Here is a 12103-nt window from a genome sequence, read left to right as displayed (position 1 = left end):
CCACAAAGATGGAGGAGGCCCAGGCCAGCCACTGTCCCATGAAGCTGGGTCTAGCGGGGGCTCTGGGTGGGGCTGATCAGGCAAAATGACAAGTACAAGGGATGACACATGTGTGTGGCATGCCACAAATGCCCAGGCAGTAATCTAGAACACCAAAAACACAACATTAAAAATCACTTAATATAGGGCAAATGATTTTTTTAACTCAATATGTTTATTTTACCTTAAGATTTAAGAGTAACATCTTTCAGGCAGGATATAGCAGGCATCTCAAGCTCAACACACCCAAAATAAACCTCATTCATCCCCTTACAGCCCTCTAAACCTATTCCTTCTCACGTGTTCTCTATCTTGGTTACAGGAAAGACAAGCCCGGCTGCTGAAGCAATAAACCTGTTATCCTCAACTCCAGCCACTGTACTTCCTTCCTGTTAATCACACACACTTACACGTCAGTACACACACTCACATGTACGCACACTCTCACACACCCTCTCACTCCATCATCTATTTTACCTCCTATTGACTGGCTCTTTCCCTTGACCTTCATGTCAAGTCTGACCTGCACCAGCTGGTCTCCTAACTGTTCTTCCTGTTTCTTTTTAATTTCCCTTCCTCCACAGTCCATCCCCCGGCCTTGGCTCCAGAATTCTCCCTCTACCATACAAATTTGACTGCATCATTCCACTTCTTAAAAACATTTGGTGGTTTCTGATCACCCACGGGATCAAGTGCGAACCCCATTAGAACACACACACACCTCTTCACAATGGGGTCTGACACTACTTTCCACATCATACCTTCTTTCATTCAAAAAATCGTCACCAAACACCAACTATGTGGCCAGTCACTGGGACAGGCACTGGTGGTAAATAGCAAATAAAAAGAGACAGCTCCTGCTGCCATGAAAATTACAGTCTAGGACAAGAAAGACATTTACCAGTCACACAAACAAATGTTTAAGACTGCACTACTATTGCAAAGGTAGACCAGGCAAAATGTTCTGGAATCAAATAGTGGCAAAGGTTGTACAATCTTGTAAATACACTGAAAACCACTAAATTGTACACCTTAAAAGGTAAATTTTATGGTATGTGAATTATATCTTTAAAAAAAAAAAAAGGCACACCAGGTTGAAGGCCTCTACTGGTGTATTTGGCCAAGGCAAAGGTGGGAAAGCTTTCCAGAGGAAATGAAACTTATTACATATAACTAACATTTGCATTTACCACACAACAGGCACCTTTTGCTGTAATAATCCATCTGATCCTCCTAACAACCCTAAGGTTACTATTATTATTATCCTCAGTTTAAAGACAAAGAACTGAGGAATCAAGTAACTTTACCCAGGGTCAGAGAGCCAATAAACGGTGATGTCAGAATCCACACTTCAGCCAACTGACACCAGGGCCCATACTCTGCTACAGTGAAGTCACCTGGGCAATGCCTGCTATTCAGAGCTACTTATGATACAATAAGTAAACCACTGTGTTTCATTTCTTCCAAAAGAAATTTCTTTCCACGTCCTCTATAAGGCCCTTAAAAGGCCCTTTAAGATCCTAACTCATCCGCTCACCACCATTACCTTCCTGACTTCATCTTCTCCACTCTCGCGCCCCGCCCCCCCACATACTCTGCTCCAGCCACAAAGGCCTCCTTTTGTTTCTCCAGAATGTTGGGCACACTCCTACCACAGGGCCTTTGCATTTGCTTGACCTACTATGACTGCAATCACAACATATGTTATAAATCATGATGCTGCCAAAACTTCAGTTAACATTTTCTCTAGACACACTTAACAATACTCCTAGCAAGACCCTGTTCTGAATTAGACACTAACATTTCGAATGTCTCTTATTAATTTTAATCAAAACTACCTCATTTTCCAGTCTTTTATTGTTCTGTATGATGTCACCATGCAAAGATTTTTATTTTACAAAATCTAGTAACAGCAGCTTTTGCTTACCAATTAGTGTGAACAACAGTCATACGGCTATCTTTGCAGTGAAATAAAACAAAGCAATCGAGCCAAGAAAGTGTCACAATAGAACCTGATTACCACCATTCCTCTGTTCAGCCCTAGAACCATATTTTGTGAAATAACTATGGCAACAGCACTTCAAGGCATCAAAATCCCACCAAAATTTGCTGGGAAGTTACTGCCCATCTGTGCAAACACACAAAAATGCATGTTGACAACCAGTTATATAACTTCAATACAGTAACCTGGTGATATTTTAAGTTTCTATCATGCTAAAAATTCTAAGTAACTCTTAGGCATATATGCTGGCATAAACTTTTCAAAGTAGGACGCTGAGAAAAAAAAGAGACATTTAACACATTTACATTTAAAATAGAGTTGTCGGGCTTCCCCGGTGGCGCAGTGGTTGGGAGTCCGCCTGCCGATGCAGGGGACGCGGGTTTGTGCCCCGGTCCGGGAAGATCCCACATGCTGCAGAGCGGCTGGGCCCGTGAGCCATGGCTGCTGAGCCTGCGTGTCCGGAGCCTGTGTTCCGCAACGGGAGAGGCCACAACAGTGAGAGGCCCGCGTATCGCAAAAACAAACAAACAAAAAACCAAAAAAACAGAGTTGTCCCCAAACTCAAGATGGCGAAAACTATCGCCTTTTATCAAAAAGATTCACCATGAGAATCTTTTAAATATTAAGCTCCATTTGAGCTAAGCATCAGGGGAAAATATTTAGCCCAATTCAACTTACCAGCACCTCTAGCAAAATGCCTTGACTACATAGCAAGTAAGTGACTGGTACAACGGCTAGGAGCAAAGGCTTTTCAGTCAGACAGTTTGTTTTCAAACCTTGTTTTACCACTTACTATCTGGGGGACCTTAGCCAAGTTTTACTTCCTGAGCCTCAGTTCTCCATAAAAATAGAGACACCACCACAAAGCCTATAAGATGCAGTGCTTTAGCGCATAATGACAAACACCATACACTGACTGCTCACTATAACTAAACTGAATTGTAGGAAGTTAAATAGCTGCAAAACTTTGTTGCTTGGGCTTCCCTGGTGGCGCAGTGGTTGAGAGTCCGCCTGCCGATGTAGGGGACACGGGTTCGTGCCCCGGTCCGGGAAAATCCCACAGGCTGCGGAGCGGCTGGGCCCGTGAGCCATGGCCGCTGAGCCTGCGCGTCCGGAGCCTGTGCTCCGCAACGGGAGAGGCCCCAACAGTGAGAGGCCCAAGTGCCGCTAAAACAACAACAACAACAAAACTTTGTTGCTGTACTTAATACTGTAGTCTTCAGAAGAGTTATCCCTATAGACTAGTCTTTATTTCAATAAAACTGTACTAATAAAATCTTTTTTTTTTTTTTTTTTGCGGTACGTGGGCCTCTCACTGCTGTGGCCTCTCCCGTTGCGGAGCACAGGCTCCGGACGCGCAGGCCCAGCAGCCATGGCTCACGGGCCCAGCCGCTCCGCGGCATGTGGGATCTTCCCGGACCGGGGCACAAACCCGTGTCCCCTGCAACGGCAGGTGGACTCTCAACCACTGCGCCACCAGAGAAGCCCAATAAAATCTTTTATATACACATCTTTGTATGAGCGAAGCTCTGCTTTTCCTTTTGTGAATTTTTTGGGCACTCCAAAGGCTAGAAATAGTTTTATTATTTTAAATGGTAATATTATGTTCGTAATTTTGTCTTAAAGAAACCAGTTAAAAAAAAAATCTTCTCTAGTCCTGTGTTTTGTTTACTGAGTTAGCCTGTAAATTCAAGCCTATCAAATGACTTAATGATTAAGCAGGACTTCCCTGGTGGCACAGTAGTTAAGAATCCGCCTGCCAATGCAGGGGACACGGGTTTGAGCCCTGGTCCGGGAAGATCCCACATGCCGCGGAGCAACTAAGCCTGTGCGCCACAACTACTGAGCCTGTGTTCTAGAGCCTGTGAGCCACAACTACTGAGCCCACATGCCACAACTACTGAAGCCTGAACGCCTAGAGCCCATGCTCCGCATGCGGTGAAAGGCCACCGCAATGAGAAGCCTGCACACCATAATGAAGAGTAGCTCCCGCTCGCCTCAACTAGAGAAAGCCCGCGTGCAGCAACAAAGACCCAACGCAGACAAAAATAAATAAATTTAGTTTTTAAAAAAATTCTTATTTCTATCAAATCTGTTTAGGTATGGCCTAAATGATTTCAGGTCTAGACTTTAGGGACCAGCCAACGAGTAATCTTTAAAGTATAGCCCTCTTTTTTCCTTGGGAAAACAGTTTTAAAATGTCACCCACTGAAAAAAGGTGAATGACCACAAATACTAAAATGCCATAATATTTTAATAAGGGAAAATTCCAAAATACAGCTTTGTTTAAAAGTAGACAATCATGAAACTTTGTGTAACAGGCAAATTGAACATTTCTACAAAGACATTATTGTGTCAGATGAGAACACAGCCAGATACTTATTTCCAACAGCTGAGAGACTGGGTGCTTCAGTAAGCCATCTGATCAATTAAAAGTTATTACAGACTCTCAAATAAGTAGAATATACTCTAAACCTGTGTTGTTCAATAGAGTAGCCACCAGCTACATGTAGCTACTGAGCACTTGAAATGTCCTAATCTGAAATGAGGTGTGCTATATATGTAAAACTTTACTGGATTCACACTGGCTTTCAATGACTTAGTACCAAAAAAAAGTAAAATATCCATTAGTAAATTTTTCATACTGATTACATGTTAAAATGATAATATTTTTGATATACTGAGTTAATAAAAGATACTATTAAAAATAATACCAAGGGCTTCCCTGGTGGCGCAGTGGTTGAGAGTCTGCCTGCTGATGCAGGGGACGCGGGTTCGTGCCCCGGTCCGGGAAGATCCCACATGCCACGGAGCGGCTGGGCCCGTGAGCCATGGCCGCTGAGCCTGCGCGTCCGGAGCCTGTGCTCCGCAACGGGAGAGGCCTCAGCAGTGAGAGGCCCGCGTACCGCAAATAATAATAATAATAATACCAATTACTAGAAAAACTTAAGTCCCATTTGTGTCACTCATTACATTCCTATTGGGTAGTGCTACTCTATACAAACTATGCAAAGTGCGATCTAACCCTCCTTTGATGATTCATGACGATGATGATGAACACCAAATATATAATAAAGAAAAAATCTCATTTATACCTTGGATACATAGTTTAAGATAGTATCAAGTAAGAATGGTGTGTTCTTAAAACTTCTATTAAATTTACAACCAACGCCAACTACATTTATAGAGGAAGGACTCAATCCTAAAAGTCGTACTTTTAGGGAACAAGAAGGAAATACAAAGTAAAGACCACAAAAGAGGGACTAAGAGAAATACCATCTGTTTCTAGAAGGCATTTAAAAATAAAAGCAGTGTGTTTTAAATAGTAGGCCTGTTTTTTAAAAACAACATTTGATTATTATGAGTATCATAAAGAAATTTCCCAATTGCCAGCTAAGCAAACGTCGTAAAAAGGAAACCTGGTAAGGTTCAGACTAGAAATTCTAACTATGTGAGGAATAGAAGTAAAATGTCTGAGTGTACCATATGGAAAATGTAAGCCAAATTTCTTAACAGGGTATTTAAAATGAAACATCATACAATGATGAAACCAGTCGAAATTTTATAGATATCCTTCAATATTACTATGGCATCAACTGTTACAGGATTTAACTAAAAGTGGTTTCAAAATTCCAAAACACCATAGTGCCTTTTCCAAATCTAGCCAGTGAGAAATAGGGAGGGAGCTGTTTCCAAATGCCTTATCTTGCAGATGTTAAAATTAGAAATTGACAATTCAGAGCCATATTAACCATAAAAGATATTTGCAGGGCATTCTGTTTGACAAGCACTATTGGACACATCATCCTTTTTGATCCTCAGGACAGCCCTCAGATATTGGGATGTTTTTATCCCTGCTTTAGAGGTAATTCCAGGCTTGGAGACCTTGACTTGTTCAAGGTCACATTGCTAAAAAGTAGCAGAACCAGTACTTGATTCTGGTTCTTCTGAGGCTCATCCAGTTCTCCTTCCATTACAAGACAATCACTCATTTAAAACCAAACGTTTAAAAATACAACAAGCTCTGATGCCAAAGAAGGATCTAAGGATCAACTAGGTCAAACCTTAAGACTCTGCAAACACGGTGTGTTGGAATCAGTTCAAAAAGGGGAGAAGAGATTATCAAGAGACAGGAAATGACTTGAAAGATCAGGGAAAAAAAATTCTGATCTAAATGTCCTTGGGTGCAGGCATAGCAGAATAACAGTATTCAAGCAGAAAATGCAGAGAAACGGTACTTTCCTTCTGAAATGTGATTTTCAATGTAGAAATTGTAGGCTAAAAGAACGATTTTGTTGTTACTTTACTATAAATGTGTTTGAGAATTTTACTTAATATACAGGCACTCAGAAAACCAATACATCCAACAGGGTACCACCAGCCCTTCATTTTTTTCACAAGTCATGACATTTACTTCACAAAAAGCCAGATGAAGAAATTATAATTCAGCACCCACTGCTATTTAGATTACAGGTAAAGGAAAAGGTCAGGTAGGAGAATGGCAAATTTAATGAGCACTGTCTTCTTCCTAGTACAACGCATCCTTGAGGGCAGGACAAAGGCGGCACCACCACAAACGAACCTAGTTCAACCTTCAAAGCACACTGACAACAGGCCAGTTAACGCAAAATGTACAAATCTCGAAGGCACGGTGAAAGGGAATTCCTAAAACGGCTCTCTAAATCCATTCCTAAGTAAGGAATGTAAAGTAAATTCCTAAATATAATACAACAGGATTCCAGAATCAGGAAAGGGCTACGGAGAAATGTGGGTTTCTAGCGTGGGAACACCACACGGGGGTGCCCACACTGCCGACACCAAATACGACACCGGCCCATTTCAGGCGGGGGGCAGAGGCGCCTCGAGACCCCGAAACGGGGCGAGCGCCAAACGACACCCCTGCCTCCCCGTCCGACCCCCCGCCGGGACGCACGGGGAAAACCGACCGGCTCCAATTTCACCTCCGGCTTCCCCTCCCGGGCAGTGCGGCCGGGGAGGCTCGGCAGGAAGGGCCGCGCCGCGGCCAAGGGAGGGGGCGCCGGCCCGGGACCCCCGCCCGGACCTACCCCCGACCACGCCGGCCCCCGCACCCGGACCCCGAAGCGACGCCCGGACCAAGGACCCCCGGACGCCGGCTCAGCCCTCGCTGACAGCCGGCGCCGCCCCACCTGCCCGCCCGGGGGGCGCCGGGGCCGGGCGCGCCCGCCAGGCCACTTCCTTCCCCGCCCGCCCGGCCCGCCGGGCTCGCGCGGGCACCGAGGGCCGGGAGCCGCGGGAGGAAGGAGGCTTGGCCAGCCGCCCGCGGAGGAAACCGCCGCCGCCCGCACCCACCGGCATCATCGCGGCGCGGGTCCGCGGCGCCCTCCGCCGCCTGACAGGACGCTCGGCGTCGCGCCGCGCCGCGCCCGCCGCTCCGGCCGCCTTCACAGGCCGCGCGCCCGCCGCCGCGCTCTCGGGCCCTCACGGCGAGGCGGCGGCTGCAGCGGGCTGCGGAGCCTGGCCGGCCCTGTCGTGGCCGCCGGCTCGCTGCGTCGCTGTCTCAGGACCGGTCGTCGTCGCCACCACCTCCGCCCGACCGCCTCCCGCCGCCAGCCCGCGGACTCCCCTCAGCCCCCGCAGGCCCTGCCCCCAGCGCGTCGCCCCACACGGGGCCAGCCGCCCCCTCCGATTGGCCCGACTGTGCTGGGGGCGGGTCCGGGGGTGGGGCATCTCTGCCCCGCCCGCCCAACCTCGCTCCCGGCCGCGGCCAGGTACGAGCGCGTCCGCGCTCCCGCGGGCGGGCGGGGGAGGGGCGGGAGTGCTGCGGAAGCTGGACCGCTGCCCCGCCCGGCGTGACGGCCTGTGGGCTCCAGGCCGTGCGGGGCCAAGATCCCGGACCCTCGGAGACGTCGGGCATGAGAAAACCGAGGTCCAAAGAAGGAAGGGTCCGGCCGGGGCACCGCAGCGGGTCACGGTAGGGCCGAGACTCGAACCCCAACTCAGGGAGGCCAGAGGGGGCGGGGCGCATCCCGTGGCGACGGCGCGCGCGCCCGCCTTTGACCGCGTCCTGACCCCCGGCTCCCGGCGCCCGGTGGGGCTGCAGGTCAGGGGCCGAATTGGAAGGGTGTAGGTGCGCCCCAAACCATGCAAGTGACCCGGCTCCGCATTGCTCAAGATGAACCCACGAACCGGCGTGGCGCTCGGTCCCTGGGCACCTGTTCCCCGACACCACTACCTCCCCGCGTGTTCTGCGACTCCCGCTGCCCTTTCCCTACGGCCAGCCGACCTTCCCGGGCACGTGACCGCTCTTCAGCCTTGGCCCTTCACACAGGCGATACCCCCGGCCTAGAATGCCTGTGCGCACCTGTACCAGCATCCTTCGATGCTCGGACGTCTCCGGGCAGCGCCCAGTCCTTCTCTCCAGGGTCCGGGTCTCTCTTTACAGCCCTCTCTCCCGTGACGCCACCCACTCAGGTCTGAGCGCCCGAGTAACAGAGGCCAGGGCAGGGGCTGAGCAGACTCTCAGTGAAGGCCGGCCAATGGGCAGGCATCCTTTCTGTGCCCTCCACACTGTACCACTCACTGGAACCCTGAGAGAGATGAGATGGTAACTGATGCACTCCACAGGCAGCTCTAAAACTTCCTTGAGCATCCGGAGCATAGGGGTCTGTTTATGGCCCCAAACCCACCTTGGGAAGGGCTCAGCTACTTAGAGATGACAGCAGGTGGTGGTCAGAGTCCATCCCTAGCCTGTCTGCTCCTTTGAGGGGCCTGAGGCTGCTGGGTGGGGCTGAGGGACAAAGAGGCCAGAGAGCAACACCATACTCCTCTTGGCCAAGGGGGTTAGTGGTTGAGAGTGTAGGACTTTCCAGTTAGACAGACACTGCCTCGGCCACACCCTCACAGTATGATCTTAGACAAGCTACATCTTCTCTCTGTATCTCAATTTGCCCATCTCTGTAATGGGAAATTACAGGAATCATAACACCTGCCTCATATTTAGGGAGATTTAGCAGTTTGTGGCCCATGGGAGCTGCTCCATAAATAGTAGTTTTCTGTAGTTACGCTATCATTAGCAAGCAGGCTTAGTATATACATGTATCCCAGGTAATCCCCTGAGAGAGGGATTATGCAGGGATTTTAAAATTTATACACACTGGGCCTCGATGGCTAATGACACATCTCTCCTGGGAGCAGGGTTTGGAGAGAAGAGGAAGCTCTAGGTAACGGGAGATCCTAGGTTGAAAGTCAGAGACCTGGGTTCCAATTCCAGCTCTACTTCTGACTCCCTGTGTGGCCCTAAGCAACTTGCATCTCTTCTCTGGGTGTCAGTTTCCCCATCTCTAACCAGGAAGGGGTTAGATTCCGTGATCTCTGAGGGTCTTTCAGCCCTGACATGCTATGGTCACGAGTCGTGAAGGAGTGGGTACCGGCCCACTAAGCCAGGCAAGGGACGGGCTTTGCCAGGGCACGGCAGAGAAGCGCCACCTGGGATGAGGTGGTCAAAATGAGCTCACTCTCCTGAGAAGGGGAGGCTTGGCCATTGGATTCCCACTCTTGCCTGTAGGACCTGTGGGCACAGACAGTGGCAGCTGCCCTGCTCTCACACCAAGGTACTCTCTGTCCTCCAGGCAGGCACCTTCTGAAGACAGGCTGGTCACCGGCCCGCCACAGAGGCTCTCCAGCTGCTGCCACTCCTCTCCATCCTGCTGCAAGCTCCAAGCATCAGGCCCCATCACCTGGTACCCAGACCAAGGTCGTACATAATTGGCCTCCCTTCTCTGACCTCCACGCCTGGACCATCCCACACATGGACATAATTAGGTCACACACAAACACCCCGACCCTGCAAAGCCCTCTGTGTCTCCACATCACCCAGATTAAAGTTCACGAGAGGCCCTTCAGGAGTCACTGTTGATGCTGGGATGTGGTTTTTAGGGTGGTCTAAGAAGATGTCTGGGTTGTTCAGAGAGGAATACTAGCAAAACAGTTCAGCAAAGGAGAGCGAGGCAGGTGGGATAGCTTATGCGTGCTCGGCCAATTCTTGGTAATTGTTGAATCTGTGTGATGGGTACATGGGATACATTGTCCTTTTCTCTCTACTTTGTATGTTTGAACTATTTTATATTTAAAAAAATGATTACTCTTTAAAGCAAATAAAAAACCCATTTGGGGAGAAAATCAGTATAGATTCATATTTGCATAAAGGAATTCTTGAATGATCAGGAACACTAATAAAGTAATGATTGCAGATGGGAATGGGAACTGGGTGGATTAGGGACAGAAATCAGAGTAAGAATTTTCACTATTACTTTTTTAAAATATTTATTTATTTATTATTTATTTTATGTTTATTTTGGCTGCGCCTGGTCTTAGTTGTGGCATGCGGGGTCTTTTATTTGAGGCATGCGGACTCCTTGGTTGTGGCTTGCATGTGGAATCTAGTTCCCCAACCAGGGATCGAACCCCGGGCCCCCTGCATTGGGAGCGCGGAGTTTTACCCACTGGATCACCAGGGAAGTCCCAAATTTTCACTATTGCTTTTTTTTTTTTTTTTTTTTTGCGGTACGTGGTCCTCTCACTGTTGTGGCCTCTCCCGTTGCGGGGCACAGGCTCCGGACGCGCAGGCTCAGCGGCCATGGCTCACGGGCCCAGCCGCTCCGCGGCATGTGGGATCTTCCCGGACCGGGGCGTGAACCTGTGTCCCCTGCATCGGCAGGCGGACTCTCAACCACTGCGCCACCAGGGAAGCCCCACTATTGCTTTTTAAAAGTAAACTTTATAGCAGTTTTAGATTTACAGAAGACTTGCAAAGATAATACAGAGTTCCCATCTTCCTTCCCCCAGCCTCCACCCTATTTTCCCTACTATTAACATCTTATATTAGTGTGGTACATTCATTAAAACTAATGAACCAATATTGATACATTTTTATTAACTAAGTCCATACTTTATTCATTGGGTAAATTCCCTTAGTTTTGCCCAATGTCCTTTGTTCCAGGATCCCATCCAGGACACCACATTACACTTAGTGATGTCACCTTCGGCTCCTCTTGGCTGTGACACTTCCCCAGACCTTCCTTATTTTTTATGACCTTGACAATTAATGAGGAATACTGGTTAGGTACTTTGTAGAATATTTCTCACTTGAGATTTAGCTGCTATTTTCCTCATGATTAGATTGAGTTTCTGGGATTTGGGGAGGAATGTCACAGAGGTAAAATGCCATTTTCATCACATCATATCAAAGGTGCATACTATCAACCTGCCATTTCACTGTTGTGGTTGACCTGATCACCTGGTCACTATTACCTTTCCTGTTTGATTTTTGAACCAGGTGAATAAAGTACTATTTAAAATTTTAAAATTTCAATCTTAAGACCTGTATTAGTTTGCTAGGCCTGCCATAACAAAAGATCACAGCATGAGCGGCTTAAACAACAGAAATTTATTTTCTCACAGTTCTGGAGGCTGGAAGTCGTAGCTCAAGGTGTTGGCAAGGTTGGGTTCTTCTGAGGCCTCTCTCCTTGGCTTGCAGATGGCTGCCCTCTTGCCAGCTCTTCACATGGTCTTTTCTCTTGTGCACGCATCCCTGGTGTCTCACCCTGTTTTTATAAGGATATCAGTCTACTGGATTAGGGCCTATCCATATGGCCTCCATTGAATCTTTTTTTTTTTTTTTTTTTTTGGCTGCGTTGGGTCTTTGTTGCTGTGCACAGGCTTCTCTAGTTGCGGCGGCGAGCGGGGGCTACTCTCCGTTGCAGTGCGCAGGCTTCTCATTGCGGTGGCTACTCTCCTTGCGGAGTACGGGCTCTAGGCATGCGGACTTCAGTAGTTGTGGCTCACGGACTTTAAAGCACAGGCTCAGTAGTTGTGGCACACGGGCTTAGTTGCTTTGCAGCATGTGGGATCTTCTGGACCAGGGATCGAACCCGTGTCCCCTGCATTGTTGGTAGGCGGATTCTTAACCACTGCGTCACCGTCACCAGGGAAGCCCTCCATTGAATCTTGATTACCTCTTTAAAGGCCCTATCTCCAAATACAGTCACATTCAGAGGTGTGTTAGGGGTTAAGACTTCAACA

At 48.3% G+C, this 12103-nt stretch overlaps 1 protein-coding gene and 1 long non-coding RNA gene across 2 annotated transcripts in view; one reads left to right on the top strand and one right to left on the bottom strand.

Annotated features, from left to right (window-relative positions):
* The window catches only part of PPP1R13B (protein phosphatase 1 regulatory subunit 13B), a 75034-nt gene extending 67501 nt beyond the window's left edge, over nucleotides 1–7533 (bottom strand). Inside the window, exon 1 of the mRNA XM_067716513.1 lies at nucleotides 7373–7533. Coding sequence (XP_067572614.1) covers nucleotides 7373–7381 — 9 coding nt within the window. The 5' untranslated portion in view covers nucleotides 7382–7533. The remainder of the gene's footprint in view (nucleotides 1–7372) is intronic.
* A 245-nt stretch (nucleotides 7534–7778) lies between these two features.
* On the top strand, nucleotides 7779–9919 carry LOC137213002 (uncharacterized). Its single transcript, XR_010937746.1, has 2 exons — nucleotides 7779–7994; nucleotides 9652–9919. It is a non-coding gene; the product is annotated as an uncharacterized lncRNA (long non-coding RNA).
* The last annotated feature ends 2184 nt before the right edge of the window (nucleotides 9920–12103 follow it).

Source organism: Pseudorca crassidens, chromosome 1, assembly GCF_039906515.1.
Source record: "Pseudorca crassidens isolate mPseCra1 chromosome 1, mPseCra1.hap1, whole genome shotgun sequence".
Lineage (NCBI taxonomy): Eukaryota > Metazoa > Chordata > Mammalia > Artiodactyla > Delphinidae > Pseudorca > Pseudorca crassidens.
Note: the sequence above shows the minus strand (reverse complement) of the source record. Positions and strands in the feature narration are given on the sequence as shown.